This window comes from Babesia bovis, chromosome 3 (assembly GCF_000165395.2).
Source record: "Babesia bovis T2Bo chromosome 3, whole genome shotgun sequence".
Taxonomy (NCBI): Eukaryota; Apicomplexa; class Aconoidasida; order Piroplasmida; family Babesiidae; genus Babesia; species Babesia bovis.
In genome coordinates, this window is record NC_010575.1 from 730,113 (window position 1) to 743,819 (window position 13,707).

Genomic DNA, 13,707 nt, shown 5'->3' on the forward strand with positions numbered 1-13,707 from the left:
TGATCTAATAACTGTTAAAATACCGAGAATCCTTTGTATCATCTATTGTTGACTACTGGGTAAATTGCCCGCCAATTGTTACTAAATGGTTTATATATATTAAGGGAACCTAATACTATGCTATATAGTCCTATTTTTAGTGTTAGATTTTATGTTTTAGACTGAACAGCCGCATTGTTTTTCTTTGCTTCTCTTGCCAACCTTCGTGCTTCATTCCGTTCTTGCTTTAGTTGTATCTTCAGCATATGCCGTTCATCGTGAATACGGTACATTGTATGACTCTTCGAGAGCAGTTGTAAATGCTCAGGTATTGGAGTGAGATGATAAAGTTCATTCGTCTCCTTTTGTACTTGTGGTGGTAATGCTACACGTCCTTCACGCCAGTGTACGGACACTTCTGCATCCAATTCTATAGACTGCTGTATATACAATTTTTTCAATGTCTTGATAGACGTTTCATCAGACTGTAATCCTAAGGTGACGATGTCATCTGTAATCAGTCTTAGAGTTGTGTTATATTACATACCCTTAATTTCGAACATGCCGTTGAGTGAAGGATGCTTTAGAAAAGCATCCCATCTCCCGAAGCGCATGAGTATCGATAAACCTGCTTTGTGCCATTTACCAGAGTAGAAGTTGCGTTCGTATATTGAATTTGCAACTTGATACAATGGACAGGGTCCATATTTGGTGAGCTTATTGTACACTTGTTTTGCGACGTCCACTACCTGCGATATGTAGTGCCTATGTTTATAAACATAGTGTGGATCGTTAGTTTTATCTGTATCTAGGTGCCTTATTGCGATAACTTTGCTATGTAATGAGTATGGCAGCACAAGATTTGCTGTTGCTGCTGCCACTGATGCTTCCTTGCTACGGAATGTTACATATCCCGTTCCATTACATTGATATGGATCCAGCTCGTGTGGCATACATCTGCAGAAGCTTACGCTTCCGAATTTTGAGAAGAAGCGCCTTAATCTTTCTTGCAAGTATTCTGGCGTTCTTCCCATGGGCAGATTTTTTAGTTCTATTGTATTTGGTCCATATATGTCCACAACATCGTATCTACAATCTCTGTTTGAGATTATTCATTGATACTTACTTGCTTTTCGGTTGTCCATAGAGCCAATCTATTTTAGTACCGTCTACATGTGACACTTCTGGGTAATGCAACAGGCTATCTGGATCCCATCGCACATAAGGTTTAACAAAGTACCATCGCATCTTAGATGCTCCTGGATATGCGTAAGCCGCGCATCTTCGTTGAGTGATTGAGCATATCATTTTCATGTGACAAGGTGTATGATTCTACCACATTAGCGCGCCCATATGTGCTGTCTATATAATTAACTAACACTATATATTTATGTACATTTTACGAAATAATTTTTCATTAACGCTTCGGCGTGCTCCTCTTTGGGGAGTGTCGCCTCTGGAATCTCATATATCTATCCGTAGGTTCTCAACAGGCGCGACTGCCAAGAGGCGTGGATATAACAATGGCTTGGTCGCTACTAGGTTACGTAAATATCGCAATCTTTCTACATCTACATCTAAATGTTCTTCTAATAAATTAGGGTCGAATGACGCATCATCTGGAGTTGCTGATGACGCGGATCTTCCTTCCGCTGAGGATTCCACCTCTATTAGCTCAACCACGTTTGTCAAGTTGCTCACATCAGTAAATGATGATAATATGGGTCTCGTGATGTCATTAAAGAAGTTGAAGGATGAGTTACAGTATGAAGGCACAAGATCATATCCGTTTCGTGCTAGAGACTTGCCCATTATCACGGAATTTGTTGTTAAAATGCTATTACTGCGCGATGATGAACTATCGGTCGATACTTTATGCAGTGCTATAGAGTTATTTAAAGCGGATGGAGGGGCATCTGCTGCATTTCACTTGTGCCGTCTGTTCTCCTCTTACAACAATTGCCACGGTCGTACAGTTACATCTAGTGTATTTCAACGTGTGGTTCACAATCGTATTGGGATGTTTGGTGCCAAAATGTTATCTCAGAAGAAGATGGACAAGCTAAATGAGGTAAATCCTGCTTTTGTTTTATATAATGTTTTATAGAACTACATCGACGGTGCCAAATGTGCTTTGAATTTTGTAGTTGATGCCATCACAGATGGTGATTTTTCAGGATTGCGTGGTTGCTGTGAGAGGGGGTTATATGATTTCTTCAATCAGGGGATGAACTATTTAGAGCGCATTGGTTTGAAGGTAGGTTTAATAGATTCCAGATTCAACTTGTTTTAGCTCGATGTTAAAATTACCGATATTAAGGACGTAAAAATGGATGTATTCCTGTTGACCATTGGCGGCCACCGTGGCGACACTATCCAAGCTCCTTATATTATGAAGCAAGCTGTTGGTCACCAGATATTGGTATCACTTCCCAAATCACCGATTTCTGGTACTGTTGACATGCTAAATAGTCGTAAGCAAAACCGTGAGCTTATTATGCAAACGTTTGAGAAGGGTGCCATTGCTAGAATGGAGGTTTTGCTAAAGGTTCGCCAGGCATTACGTTTGTTAGACACCGGTGGGAACGTGCTTTGGGAAGACCCTCGTAAACTTATTACTCACAAGCTAACTCTGGAATCTGCTATATATGCTCCCTCACGAGAATCAGAGGGTACAGATCCTACTGACTGGACGGTGGTGGACGTTAACGGTATTCTTAACGGCAACCCACCCTTTACATCCAGTGCTGAATAGTGTTGTAATAATACGATTGAATTTGGTGTAACTAGCTATCAATTGATCTTGGTGGTGGTCCAACATATGCTGCTATATGTTGTATCGTTCGTTTAACCTCCTTTTGTTCTGCGATATGGGCTAGCCAGCCTGTATTGCATGTAATTAGGCTAGAAGTCACCTACCTAATATCCTAGGCACCAAAATAACAATCCTCATGGCAACTAATGCCTTTTCTGGATCGTCATGGAATAACCTATAAACTTTGTATGACTTGTGCCATTCTAGCCTACCTTCTCATGAGGTGGTAGACGAATACGTCAAAGCGCAGGTGGCACTTTCTATCAAATTTATTATCAATCTCTGTTAATTCAACTATCTTTTCGTGATCACAGTGCTCCTGTTGGTGTATATATTTTGGTTCATAGACATACCATCAATATAACGGTTCTTGGATCTTTCGAGGGGTGTACAAAATCTCTAAATGGCTTTGGCAAACGTTTTTCCTCATGTAATGTTTTTAAAAGTGTGTTGATTTCGATATTGGAAGCATTTATGAAGGCTTTATAGTTTTGCCATGAGAACATTGGTATACATTTCTTATGGGCGGCGAGTGCGCTTATTAAGCTTGAATATACGCTACCCCTTTCCGTTGTACACAAGCGAGCAGCATATGACGCATCTGTAAAAACTTAGCCAGGATGCATGAAGACCACTTACTCGTCAGGCCGTGATCGGTATATAATATTGCGATAGTATTGAGCAACTCCTTTGTTTCACTATCGAGGGAGTTGTTAGTACTGGAGCCTAGTATATGTAAAATAAAATCCACGATCGGGTTTTCCGTGGACGGTATATTATCACTCGTTTTGCAATGCCATTGGCTCATTATGGCTAGACACTGACCACAAACAGCTTCATATGCCAGTTCCTCTGGATTAGAATCCATTTCCAAAAAGCTCAAGGACGCCATTAATACATCCTGTAATATATACGGGTCTATCGCTTGTCACGTACCGTTACATTAGCTTCTGGTGGCATAAGACCATGGAGCGTATGTATTGACGAAGGAAGGAGGTTTATACCTTCATTCATCCGATTGATAAATTCTTGCCGGCTTTCTACATCTGGCAAATCCTTTTTCAGTAGAAGGTGTGCTACGTCTGTTATTGTACTTTGTTTCACCAGCTGCCTCAGCGGGTATCCTCGATAGTGTATATCTAATAGTTCCATTATTTTCCAGGTTGTTATTAACTATACCTGAATTGATCGAGGGAGAGTATATTTCAGTTTCCACTGCGATTAATTTCCTATGCCTCGGTTTAATTGAAGCCTGAGACATTGAACTCATGGGTCTATGGAGCCAACATAATGCCTTCATTTTGCTAGATATTTTCTTAACCTTCTTTTCATTCTTGATCGAAATCAATCCAGTATCATTGTTTTGGGGGTCAAAGAAACCTTTAGACACATGTGATCAAGAAGTTATATGATCTTCATCATATGCCGCACGTTATCAAATGTGTTGCCTTAGTGCTGAACATTGCGATGTTGAATTGTAAAAATTTAGTTTCTCAATAATGAATATTGACGATGGCGACTGGCTAGTGTACGTTTCTATGTAATGTGCATTGTATTAGCCCTTTTACGGCTATTACTGCTGTTCTCCTTGGGTGTAGGTCAATTCTGCCACTGCTACAAACCATTACCTTGTCTTCCACTAAAAAAGCGACAATCTAGACTCAGTGGAAATCCAATACATCGCAGCAATCAGCATTGGGGTCCCATTGGTCGTGGGCGCAGTGCTTCTGAGGCAGAATGGGATAAATTTGTAGAAGAGGTGTTATCCAATCCCGCTTTGGAAGCATCTGAGGCAAAGGAAGAGCCGAAAACTTTGTTTAAGAACACCGAGAATGATAACATTCTTAAAGGTTTAGGCAAAAAACATTACCAAGGCACCTTAGACGAAATTAGGACAGAAGTAAATGTTCGTGTTCGAAGGGAAAAAGAATCTATATCTGAAGATGGAACAACAGAAGCTGTTGAAAAACCGGTAACAGAGTCGGTGGATAATGCCATATTTCGTGATTTCGATGCCTGTGGTAAAAAAACAAGGTTTGTGGCTGCTAACAACTTTCCTACTGCCAAGGTATTGGATTCGAAGTACATTATTGAAGGTATTATACAACTTTTATTATTATCTGAGATGTATACAGGGTTGAAGTTCCGACGTTTGGGCGACAGCGACTTGGTCATAAGTGAATTGGGTATTGGGACATCAATGTATGACAATATTGAGCTTATTGACCATGATCATGCCGTTGAGATTTTGGAAACTGCGAACAAACGCTATGGAATCAATTTTTTTGTTGGTTAATTCACAGTTTTGATAATATATTTTTAGGACACTTGTGAGTACGACCCTTATCCTTATGAGCCTCGGAGTTACCTTGAAGGGCAGCATAAAAGCCTGAATGCATTTTTGAAACGCGTCCGAAGGGAAGACGTTGTCATTAGCGGCCGAATATCATCCAGCAATTTGGGCAAACATCGCACCTCAGGTCGCTTTCTTTCATGGGTTCGCAATGACATTTCATCTCCTCCCAAACTGTGAGTTGCTATAGCACCTCATATATATCACAGATCGGTTATCGAAGGTGCCATTGATCGTCTATTATCTCGATTAGGCACTGACTATATTGACATCATGTCTTTTGTCCACCCATACCGCTATGTACCTAATGCTCATCTTGGTGAGGACACTTACTGTTGGGGTTTTGAGAGAGATGTTTTTACTGGTTCATCTCCATCAAGTGCTGAAGATCCTGGTTACGATGCTGATGCATTACTCGATGCGCAGTGTGATATATTTGAGCAACTAGTAGCCAAGGGTAAAGTGAGGGCCATTGGACTGTCTAATGAGACTGTTTGGGGTTTGTATCAATTTACTCAGAAAGAAGGTCGTAAATTCCCGATAGCTTGTACTCAGCAGATGTATAACCTACTTCATCGCAATGAGTTGGAATCCAGTGGTATGTACCTTTTACGTTACTTCATAGTATACAGGCATGTCTGAAGCTGTTTTAAAGGAACGGTTCAACTGTCCAGTGGTGGCTTATGGTATCCTTGCTGGTGGCATTTTAACTGGGAAATACATTGATCCTGAGAGGTGTGTCGATCGTGATTTTGATTACCATGCACCAGGCATAATCCTATGGGTGCTGACAAGACCAAGGAGAGATCTACTCTTGCTGATACTAACGACTATCCTGGTGACTGTAGGTTCAGGTTAGCACTTATATAAGTATGAATAGACGAGATACCCGAAGACTATGGTCACTTGCATTACGGTCCTTCTAATGCTCGTTGCAATCTATTTCCCGATACGTTCCACACTCACAGGTTAGTATGAGATAGTGTCATCTACATTGAGCAGGACTATTTGGTCTCAGCATGCTACCGCTGAATACTTGAAACTAGCTCGCACTCATGGAATGACGTTGTCTCAGTTGAGTATTTCCTGGTCATTGACCAGACCATTTGTATGTCCAGTAACTTATATGATCATTTATTACAGATTGCATCGTGTCTAGTTGCTCCTCGTACTATAGGTCAATTACACGAGACTATTGGTGCAATGAACTATCCCATGACTCGCGAGATAGAGCGTGACGTCCATGAGATATTTTTACGATACCGTGCTCCCACTATGGGTGGACCTCAATTGTTGACTCGTTTGGATGATGACTTCTGCGTACCCATGTCACAAAACGAACGGTTGCGTCGTGGCACAGTTCCCATTTGGAGTGGCGGTTCTTACTGGGACATGGACAGGATACCTACCCTAGAGCGCATTGCGAATGAGCTGCAACACGATGAAGAGTATATCCAGATTAAGGCTCTTTTTGGTTTGTTGGACAAGCCTAATGACCTTCGGTGGAATAACTACCGTTGCTGGGTTGAGCGTATCAATGAGGGTTTGCCAGGTGAGTGACTTTTCAGTGTGATGGAACGCCACAGGTGAATACGTTGCTATTAAAGAGAGCAAGCTATTTGGTTGGGACATTATGAAACTTGACGAGTTTACGTTAGTCCCTAAAACTCCTGAGGAGGTTGCTGAAGATGACACTAGCGACTTCCACTTTTATTGGAAGGGTGGCAAGGTTTGTTGGATGTTGTCAGTGTATAAATTTTAGGTTTACGTTGGCCCAACATCTGATGCTGTTAGGGCATTTTACGACGACCGTGTGGCTGTTTGTAACGTGATTCACTGGCGTGAGGAGAGCTTTAAGCGTGGTCATCGTGTAAAGGAACTTCCTGAAGGCATGCATATATGGTCACCTCTTGATGCTGATCTTGTATTCAAGCGTTTGCGTGACAAGTTCAATATAGACATTACTGAGCCTCGTTTATTGGAGCGAGTTCTGTTAGAATGTGGTAGGGATGTTGTTGCTTTATCTGCTGATGAGCGTCGTTGTGAGAAGTTTGCTTACTACGAAAACCGGAAGCACCTTTTAGATCGGGATAATTCAGTTGACCCTGAAACTCAGCGTCCTGTTGGTGAGCCATGAATTTGGCCAGTCGTGAATACCATTCTACATAATATTGCGATATAAATTATTATGTTAGTTGTATGAACCGCCGGTATAATTGGGAAATGGGACTGAAACTATCCTGTATGTAGTGTTACATCCGTTAATTCAGTCCGGTGTTTAGTATTTCCTTAGTACGATTCATGTTCACATTCTTCTTCTGTTTCTAGTTCGTCCTCATTCTCTTCGGTTGGACGGCGTATAATGATAAGGTCAGCTCCAACTTTTACTCTACAACCTAGGACTCATGATGTTATTTATTGTATACATACCTTCATTTCCAACGGTTTCTACTATAGTTCCCGAAAGTTGTGACTGTACGTTTACCAGCACCTGGGCATTGTATTCTCTCAAATAAATAAACTAACCTGGTCTGTCTCTAGAACGCATATGAGGTCGCCGACATCAACTTCATCACCTCTTTGTTTGTGCCATTGTTGTATTTTACTGTGTTTGACATCTCTCCCGATATGCGGTACTTTTACTATGAATAGCGTACCAGTGTCTACTGGCGTTCCAAGTTCATCGTTCTTTGGCTGCAGGAGTCCTTTGGCATCAACGGTGGAATGTGTTCTTAGGGCCAAATCTTGGCAGTATGCGATATCATTTGTTGACGTATGTGCAGTAATTCCCCTGCTAAGTACGGTAAATTTCCGTGTTACTTGTCTTCTTAGGCAGGTGGGAAGTGCAGGGACCAATTTCGGTGCTAATCGAATTCGGATTATGTTATACATTATGCTACGTTTTTGTGTTAAATTGTTTTCGGGGTAAGGTGTACTGTTTTGATATGGACTATCTAGTGTGTCCGTTCTTTCCCAAGATTATAACCAGTTCATGTCCACTTTCCCTTTTATTCGGATACATTATACATATCCTTAATTCTACCCATTAGTTGCATATAGAAGGACAGTGTTTTGAATGTGGTTATAATTTCTTGTTTATCCTGTTGGTTTAAGTTAAGCGGTGTGTAGCAACTTACGTCATCTTCAAATGCGTTTTCTAACGCTTTAACACAATTTTGTATAATGCTTGCAAAATTATTATACATTAATTTTGCTTCTTCTGTGTTTTGTAGTTCATCTAGTTGTTCATTCATCTGGGATATGATTTTGTTCATAGAGACACTCTAGTATTACCTCCATTATTTGTTCTAGTTGTGCTGGATCTGTAGTTTTCATGGCGTTATTAAATTCCTGTTATAATCTTAAGGAGTTATCTGTGTGCCTACCTCTTCTCCATATTTGATACAAAAGCACAGTTTAGCTCTTGCCTTGTCGTCAATTAGTGTCCGATATGATTCGTTGATTATACTGGAGTTATTATTTATAATAGCCAATTCATCGGTCTCTTTTGATGTATGTTTATCTGGGTGAAGTAGAAATTGATATCTTTTGTATTCTTGGCTAAGTTGTGTTCTGTCTATTTTATAACGTGGTTCCCTACGTCATATTAGTTACACATTTAATAGATAACACACATTTTAAAAATGTGGAACGGATTTAGCTGTTCCAGCTGTTTGGAATCCACGGGCCAGTTGCAGTCCTATTGTACACATTAGTAACTCATGAAGTTCCCTACTTTACAGAAGAAGCACAGCACTTCTGCTGGGTTGATTATTGTACCGCATTTTTTGCACTTTGTATTTATTCTACCTGTTGTAAAATATTTAACGCTATGTGTTATGTAAATCTTGCGATATTGTAGCACATTAGTTCTGATGTTGATTATTTTCCACATGTTGTTGTTGTGATTACTTTTTGACAGATACTGTCTGTTTATCGATGTATATTTCCTTGTCTTTTAATTTTTGTGCGGCATCTGGTGTGCTTTCTTTAGGCTCCAATTGCAGCTGCATGAGTGGTGACTTCCTTTTCTACACCGGGTGATTCCATTGTGTTATAACCTACATTGTTTTCTATCATGTACATTCTATCATCTTCCGAGAGTAGTTCATCTATAATCCAATCAGGTATCATTTTTTCTACTTCATCTCTTAGTTGCATTACTGCTTCTACAAAATGCGGCTCAGTTCCTTTCAAATCAGTTCTGTAGCGCTCTTGAACATGTTAGGGATACCATACCTCTCTTCTGGTGGTTTGTTGATGAGTGAGTTGCTGGCAGATATGATTAAATCCTTGAATGCCTTCCAATCGGACCTTGGCATAGTTGCTAGGAATAACTCTAGCATGTAGCTTCTCACGAGTGGATCTTCGAAGTTTATGATTGTTGTGAGTATATAGCAATCTTCTGCCATATCAGCTTCTGCCATTGAGTAGATTGCTCTTTGTATAATTGTCAATAGGCACAGCCATGGGTGTTCATAGGACTTCGCGGTAGCTTCTGACAGGGGTGTATTTCCATATTGTTTCCTGTGGGAGATATCAAATAATTATTACAACCTACTTTATTCTTTCAACTTCTTTTGATATTGCGAGATTGAGGTAGGATACAAAGTTTACATCATATTTATGCTTATTTTCTTCCAGGAGGTCATTTAAATTTTGGAAATCCTCTAGTGCCCATTGTATTATTTCTTCTATTTTCTGCAGCTGCAGATGTTCGTCATGCAGCAGGTATATCGCCTGGTCCTTATAGAGGCTGATTACGAATTCGTTGAGAAAAGTCAGCCGGTTTTTCTCTTGTTCATTTTGTATTGCGTTATACCTGAGATAGCTCTTCATTAGCGTTGGGTAATCTTCTGATATTAGCAGGTCTCTGTGTGCCTTTGGGTTGCTGTACGCCTAACCTACATATAATTGTTGCATATGGTAGGGCATTTATTTTGCGGTGCTTCTATCAGTTCTGCTATGAGCAGCTTTAGCCTTTTTTCCTGTGACACATGACCGAATTTTGTGTTATACTAACATTTGATTTCCATCGCTTCCTTAGTTGTTCCTTTTGTGTACTTGAAATGGATGCATACTTTTTGGCCAGCATGCTACTATCTGGCATAGCCATAGCTACATCGAAGCTATTATCTGGTGTTTCACTTGTTAGATCAGGTTTGCTAGACTCTATGAGACTATCAACACCTTCCAGTTGTGCGAATGATTTCATCTTACTGACGGACTTTTGCTGTTGCTCTATCATAGAAGCTTCTTGGCTAATACGTTCCTTAACTTTCCTGGTACCACTATAGGTTATGTCAAACAACTTACATCATGATTTGGTCATATTCTATGTTATTTAGTGACAGTGCTTGTTTGACATTGTTAACCATATCCTTAATAGTTTCCTCTGGTTGTGGTCGTTTGGTCCTTTTGATGGCCTCTGTTAGTGTATTAAGTAACACCTTTTTATTCTTTTCATCTTCCTGTTGTCATATGTGTGATCCTAGATTGCAAAATACCTCTTTTGATACGGTGGGATCATCACTTGTCTTATTCCAATCTATAACCACTCCAGTTGCTTCATCTCTGAATACTTTTTTGGGATCCGGTTCCAATCTCGATCCTTTAGTTTGTTCTTTTATCTGTTCGTGGTATTTGATATATGGTTCCAGGTTTTCAGTATCGATAAACGCTGAGCTTCCCATGTAGTCGAACGTATCTTTTGCGGAATTCCGGTTTTTGATCAGCCCATCTAGTTTGTGCACATCTCTTTCAAAGTTTTGTAGCAGTGTATTCAATGATGTGACTGTAAGATCTGCTATTTCATTTCCCAATTGCCCCTGTATAATTTTGGTACTTGGGCTATTGATGAATGTAACTTGTGCTCCTTCTCCCGTATATTTCTTTTCTTTAGTGTCAATAGGTCCGACTATGACATCTAGGTATTCATCGAGATCTGGATACTTGCTTTCGTATATCAGTTTACCTCCAGCTCCTTCTGGTATGAATGTAATATTGATGGGTAGTTTCGGTTTTCCATATGGTATTTTATCTGATGACTCACGGCTCATCCATCTTTTTAGAATTTCTTCAAGTTGGTTTTGATCCACTTCTTCGAATACATATTGTGCGAATATACCTTTCGGTTCTTTACTTTGTACTTTTGTCACTTTTGCATCTTGTTGTTTGACTGTTTCGTATGTTTGTTGTTCGACTTTTTCATCTTTTATAACACCGAACCATAATCCAGTTTGTAGTTCACTTTTCTTTAGTGTTATAATTAAATGCTTCGTTTTATGAATTTCCTCCACTGTCCAAAAGCTTCCATCTACATCAATTGGTCCCTGAACGTATTTCATGAACGATGTAAGTTGATGTGGTCAGGCTGGAATAGATACTGTTGTATATCCACATTGAGGGATATGTATTACATGAATACTGACGGTAGTAATACTTTTTACTGGAATAGTGTATTAAACTCACTTTTAGTGTACCTCTAATGAGTGGTTTCTTCGGTTTCCTTTTATTTATGGCATTTATTGTACTTGGTTGTATGGTCACTTCTAGGTCACTAGTGGATACACTAGGTTCCAGTGATACTGACACTTGCACGTTGTGACCATCTTCATTCCATGTATAATCATATGTTCTTCCCCAACCGGCGTGTAACTCTAGTTTTTTTTGTTTTCTGGACAACTGTGACGGAGTTGCTAGGAATGCGTGCCACTGCTTTGGTGATGCACGATTTACATAGATTCCATTGTACTGTGTAGTTACTACGTTACGATTATGGTTTCTTTGTGCATTATTATGCCCCAAGGTTAATGCAACAGTACAAGTTGCGATAGTCTGGATGTTCATCTATTCCATGTCCTGGTGGATGCTAGCATCTCGGTGTCATTGGTGTGTTAAGTGCCAGAGATACTGTGTAGTTACCTAATGTTATTTTGAAAACAATGTGCACTTAATTAGTTATTCATGTCTTCTAGCGGACAACATCATGTCCATTGTAGACACGTTAGGGTGTATAGCGTCGGTACAGACATAGCATGTCGCCATTATCTGTTACACACCAATGTATATTACATTTAAAAATGTTTAAAGTACCGGTGTGTATATATTTATTGGTGTTATATGGTTACGTTTGCTTTGGTGAGCATCCTCCGGACGCTGTTTCTCCAGAGCATCCTCTTGTTGAGATACCGGAAGCGATATCTCCTGATGACTTAGGTTGGTTGTAGTATGCTCCGTAGCTAACTGAATGGCTACTGCATGCCTAATGAATTCGGATGTATGCATTGTTGTATTAAGGGTGTACTATCTAGAGTGAATTTAGCTTTACGGCGTCCTCATATTTGTCTAGACCGTGCGAAGCAATCTCAACGCAATGAGAAAGTCATTCATGCAAGTATTCAGCACCAGGAGGCGTTGATGGACTGCATCAACAAGGAATTTGCTGGTAGGTGCTCACCTAGATCACGTCTTATACTAATCTTGGATATATTACGAACGTTACAGGTATAGCTGGATACAGTAACAACGATGCTGAGTGGGTGATTCATGCACACATATAACGATTGCAGGGATCATCCATATTTTAACTGGGATTCTGAAGAGACCATTATCTATTCAGGTTGGCCACGATAATGCCATTATATACATTCCATAGAATCACATTTGGACGACTTAGAGGCTCCGGTCATATATTTAACACCTCCCGTAGTACTTCCTGATGAGCAGATGGAGGTGTGTTTTTGATGGATACCATGACACCTCGTTTTCAGGCTGACAAGGAGCTTGAGGATATCCTTATTGACACTGGTTTAGAGAAGCGTCCTAAGGCTGTAGATCCATTTCAGGTAATGTAACAGTCAGTCTGAGAATCATACACATCCAGATAACTGACACTGATACTGCGAACACTGCCATTAAGGTCTCTAAAACCAAAATCGACAATCTGCGTCACAAGCGGAGCGCTTTAATGCGAACGTAGGTTATACCATATATTTACCACATTGCCACAGTATGCGTGAAACTGCTACTTTCATGTCCTCGGACCATTCCAAGCATGTTCACTACAGATCTCAGTCTCAGGGTATGTTACTCCAGATATGTGTACATTATATCACAGAGCTTAAGGAGGTTGAAAAGCAGCTTGATGAAGAGCTCATTCACCTATTAAAGCTGGAGCACGTTAAGAAGTCCCTGTCAAAGGTTGGTTTATATTCCGTGTTTCTATAGCTCTATAGCTACGCGGCGCTGGCCACGACACTGAGGTGGCTGAGGAAGAGCTTGAAGACCGTGAGAATGAGCTTGCTAAGGCAGGTTTTGACGACGACGATGAGGAAGGTTTGGAGGAAGACGATGGAGGTAGATCATACTCCGACGAGCTTTAGTGCAGTAGAGATATTTATTATTTTAACATATTTTAATCATCTTGCTCTTCCTTTCCGTGTTGTAAAGATGTGTATTACTTTGGCTAGGTAGGATGTAATACAGTAGCATCCTGATGGCGTCTATACAACTTAATAGCCATTTTATGTTATCCCTATCATTTGTTTAGTACATTTCA

The 13,707-nt window shown here is 40.2% G+C and overlaps 8 protein-coding genes across 8 annotated transcripts; 3 read left to right on the forward strand and 5 right to left on the reverse strand.

Annotated features, from left to right (window-relative positions):
• Positions 1-125: 125 nt before the first annotated feature.
• On the reverse strand, positions 126-1,295 carry BBOV_III003240 (RNA recognition motif domain containing protein). Its single transcript, XM_001611406.2, has 3 exons — positions 1,106-1,295; positions 527-1,068; positions 126-490 (listed from the first exon to the last, which is right to left on the reverse strand). The coding sequence occupies exons 1-3, from the start codon at positions 1,291-1,293 to the stop codon at positions 150-152; spliced, it is 1,071 nt and encodes a 356-aa protein (XP_001611456.2). The 5' UTR covers positions 1,294-1,295; the 3' UTR covers positions 126-149.
• Positions 1,296-1,329: 34 nt separating this feature from the next.
• BBOV_III003250 (uncharacterized protein) lies at positions 1,330-2,784 on the forward strand. The gene is made up of 3 exons (XM_051767940.1): positions 1,330-2,050; positions 2,087-2,236; positions 2,273-2,784. Exons 1-3 carry the CDS (start codon positions 1,370-1,372, stop codon positions 2,732-2,734), a joined length of 1,293 nt encoding a protein of 430 aa, XP_051623428.1. The 5' UTR covers positions 1,330-1,369; the 3' UTR covers positions 2,735-2,784.
• Positions 2,736-4,284, reverse strand: BBOV_III003255 (Citrate synthase family protein). The gene is made up of 7 exons (XM_051767079.1): positions 3,974-4,284; positions 3,731-3,933; positions 3,434-3,695; positions 3,148-3,395; positions 3,007-3,113; positions 2,899-2,969; positions 2,736-2,863 (listed from the first exon to the last, which is right to left on the reverse strand). The coding sequence occupies exons 1-7, from the start codon at positions 4,092-4,094 to the stop codon at positions 2,766-2,768; spliced, it is 1,110 nt and encodes a 369-aa protein (XP_051623740.1). The 5' UTR covers positions 4,095-4,284; the 3' UTR covers positions 2,736-2,765.
• On the forward strand, positions 4,258-7,314 carry BBOV_III003260 (Aldo/keto reductase family protein). The gene is made up of 11 exons (XM_001611408.2): positions 4,258-4,890; positions 4,930-5,081; positions 5,118-5,323; positions 5,357-5,745; positions 5,780-5,882; positions 5,918-5,991; positions 6,028-6,115; positions 6,150-6,255; positions 6,291-6,699; positions 6,734-6,876; positions 6,910-7,314. Exons 1-11 carry the CDS (start codon positions 4,338-4,340, stop codon positions 7,282-7,284), a joined length of 2,598 nt encoding a protein of 865 aa, XP_001611458.1. The 5' UTR covers positions 4,258-4,337; the 3' UTR covers positions 7,285-7,314.
• Positions 7,315-7,316: 2 nt separating this feature from the next.
• Positions 7,317-8,139, reverse strand: BBOV_III003270 (Biotin-requiring enzyme family protein). Its single transcript, XM_001611409.2, has 3 exons — positions 7,674-8,139; positions 7,578-7,638; positions 7,317-7,543 (listed from the first exon to the last, which is right to left on the reverse strand). The coding sequence occupies exons 1-3, from the start codon at positions 8,037-8,039 to the stop codon at positions 7,437-7,439; spliced, it is 534 nt and encodes a 177-aa protein (XP_001611459.1). The 5' UTR covers positions 8,040-8,139; the 3' UTR covers positions 7,317-7,436.
• Position 8,140: 1 nt separating this feature from the next.
• On the reverse strand, positions 8,141-9,059 carry BBOV_III003275 (Fe-S protein assembly co-chaperone HscB). Its single transcript, XM_051767352.1, has 6 exons — positions 8,884-9,059; positions 8,783-8,847; positions 8,534-8,744; positions 8,442-8,498; positions 8,285-8,401; positions 8,141-8,248 (listed from the first exon to the last, which is right to left on the reverse strand). The coding sequence occupies exons 1-6, from the start codon at positions 9,040-9,042 to the stop codon at positions 8,156-8,158; spliced, it is 702 nt and encodes a 233-aa protein (XP_051623737.1). The 5' UTR covers positions 9,043-9,059; the 3' UTR covers positions 8,141-8,155.
• Positions 9,010-12,026, reverse strand: BBOV_III003280 (CS domain family protein). Its single transcript, XM_051766995.1, has 9 exons — positions 11,619-12,026; positions 10,655-11,479; positions 10,464-10,618; positions 10,171-10,429; positions 10,056-10,135; positions 9,709-10,020; positions 9,387-9,674; positions 9,213-9,351; positions 9,010-9,178 (listed from the first exon to the last, which is right to left on the reverse strand). The coding sequence occupies exons 1-9, from the start codon at positions 11,994-11,996 to the stop codon at positions 9,056-9,058; spliced, it is 2,559 nt and encodes an 852-aa protein (XP_051623429.1). The 5' UTR covers positions 11,997-12,026; the 3' UTR covers positions 9,010-9,055.
• A 183-nt stretch (positions 12,027-12,209) lies between these two features.
• Positions 12,210-13,646, forward strand: BBOV_III003290 (uncharacterized protein). The gene is made up of 10 exons (XM_001611411.2): positions 12,210-12,365; positions 12,499-12,594; positions 12,654-12,684; positions 12,719-12,768; positions 12,805-12,881; positions 12,920-12,994; positions 13,033-13,124; positions 13,160-13,230; positions 13,267-13,349; positions 13,385-13,646. The coding sequence occupies exons 1-10, from the start codon at positions 12,230-12,232 to the stop codon at positions 13,529-13,531; spliced, it is 858 nt and encodes a 285-aa protein (XP_001611461.1). The 5' UTR covers positions 12,210-12,229; the 3' UTR covers positions 13,532-13,646.
• Positions 13,647-13,707: the final 61 nt, after the last annotated feature.

What these genes read in the sequence shown, in the direction of transcription:
- BBOV_III003240 (XM_001611406.2), bottom strand. Translation starts at nt 1,293, where the DNA reads ATGAAAATGATATGCTCAATCACTCAACGAAGATGCGCGGCTTACGCA. An exon ending in TATGGACAACCGAAAAGCAA is followed by an intron (nt 1,069 to 1,105) that starts GTAAGTATCAAT and finishes CAGAGATTGTAG; the next exon opens with ATACGATGTTGTGGACATAT. An exon ending in CGGCATGTTCGAAATTAAGG is followed by an intron (nt 491 to 526) that starts GTATGTAATATA and finishes GACTGATTACAG; the next exon opens with ATGACATCGTCACCTTAGGA.
- BBOV_III003280 (XM_051766995.1), bottom strand. Translation starts at nt 11,996, where the DNA reads ATGAACATCCAGACTATCGCAACTTGTACTGTTGCATTAACCTTGGGG. An exon ending in TCATTAGAGGTACACTAAAA is followed by an intron (nt 11,480 to 11,618) that starts GTGAGTTTAATA and finishes AAATACGTTCAG; the next exon opens with GGACCAATTGATGTAGATGG. An exon ending in ACCATATGCAACAATTATAT is followed by an intron (nt 10,021 to 10,055) that starts GTAGGTTAGGCG and finishes AAAGGCACACAG; the next exon opens with AGACCTGCTAATATCAGAAG.
- BBOV_III003290 (XM_001611411.2), top strand. Translation starts at nt 12,230, where the DNA reads ATGTTTAAAGTACCGGTGTGTATATATTTATTGGTGTTATATGGTTAC. An exon ending in CATCAACAAGGAATTTGCTG is followed by an intron (nt 12,595 to 12,653) that starts GTAGGTGCTCAC and finishes CGAACGTTACAG; the next exon opens with GTATAGCTGGATACAGTAAC. An exon ending in AGGCTGTAGATCCATTTCAG is followed by an intron (nt 12,995 to 13,032) that starts GTAATGTAACAG and finishes ATACACATCCAG; the next exon opens with ATAACTGACACTGATACTGC.
- BBOV_III003270 (XM_001611409.2), bottom strand. Translation starts at nt 8,039, where the DNA reads ATGTATAACATAATCCGAATTCGATTAGCACCGAAATTGGTCCCTGCA. An exon ending in GCGTTCTAGAGACAGACCAG is followed by an intron (nt 7,639 to 7,673) that starts GTTAGTTTATTT and finishes TACAATGCCCAG; the next exon opens with GTGCTGGTAAACGTACAGTC. An exon ending in AGAAACCGTTGGAAATGAAG is followed by an intron (nt 7,544 to 7,577) that starts GTATGTATACAA and finishes CATGAGTCCTAG; the next exon opens with GTTGTAGAGTAAAAGTTGGA.
- BBOV_III003275 (XM_051767352.1), bottom strand. Translation starts at nt 9,042, where the DNA reads ATGTGGAAAATAATCAACATCAGAACTAATGTGCTACAATATCGCAAG. An exon ending in TGCTGTGCTTCTTCTGTAAA is followed by an intron (nt 8,848 to 8,883) that starts GTAGGGAACTTC and finishes TGTGTACAATAG; the next exon opens with GACTGCAACTGGCCCGTGGA. An exon ending in GTATCAAATATGGAGAAGAG is followed by an intron (nt 8,499 to 8,533) that starts GTAGGCACACAG and finishes AGATTATAACAG; the next exon opens with GAATTTAATAACGCCATGAA.
- BBOV_III003255 (XM_051767079.1), bottom strand. Translation starts at nt 4,094, where the DNA reads ATGAAGGCATTATGTTGGCTCCATAGACCCATGAGTTCAATGTCTCAG. An exon ending in CACCAGAAGCTAATGTAACG is followed by an intron (nt 3,696 to 3,730) that starts GTACGTGACAAG and finishes TATATATTACAG; the next exon opens with GATGTATTAATGGCGTCCTT. An exon ending in TACCGATCACGGCCTGACGA is followed by an intron (nt 3,396 to 3,433) that starts GTAAGTGGTCTT and finishes AAGTTTTTACAG; the next exon opens with ATGCGTCATATGCTGCTCGC.
- BBOV_III003260 (XM_001611408.2), top strand. Translation starts at nt 4,338, where the DNA reads ATGTGCATTGTATTAGCCCTTTTACGGCTATTACTGCTGTTCTCCTTG. An exon ending in TAACGACTATCCTGGTGACT is followed by an intron (nt 5,992 to 6,027) that starts GTAGGTTCAGGT and finishes AAGTATGAATAG; the next exon opens with ACGAGATACCCGAAGACTAT. An exon ending in GGTCATTGACCAGACCATTT is followed by an intron (nt 6,256 to 6,290) that starts GTATGTCCAGTA and finishes CATTTATTACAG; the next exon opens with ATTGCATCGTGTCTAGTTGC.
- BBOV_III003250 (XM_051767940.1), top strand. Translation starts at nt 1,370, where the DNA reads ATGTACATTTTACGAAATAATTTTTCATTAACGCTTCGGCGTGCTCCT. An exon ending in AGATGGACAAGCTAAATGAG is followed by an intron (nt 2,051 to 2,086) that starts GTAAATCCTGCT and finishes AATGTTTTATAG; the next exon opens with AACTACATCGACGGTGCCAA. An exon ending in TAGAGCGCATTGGTTTGAAG is followed by an intron (nt 2,237 to 2,272) that starts GTAGGTTTAATA and finishes AACTTGTTTTAG; the next exon opens with CTCGATGTTAAAATTACCGA.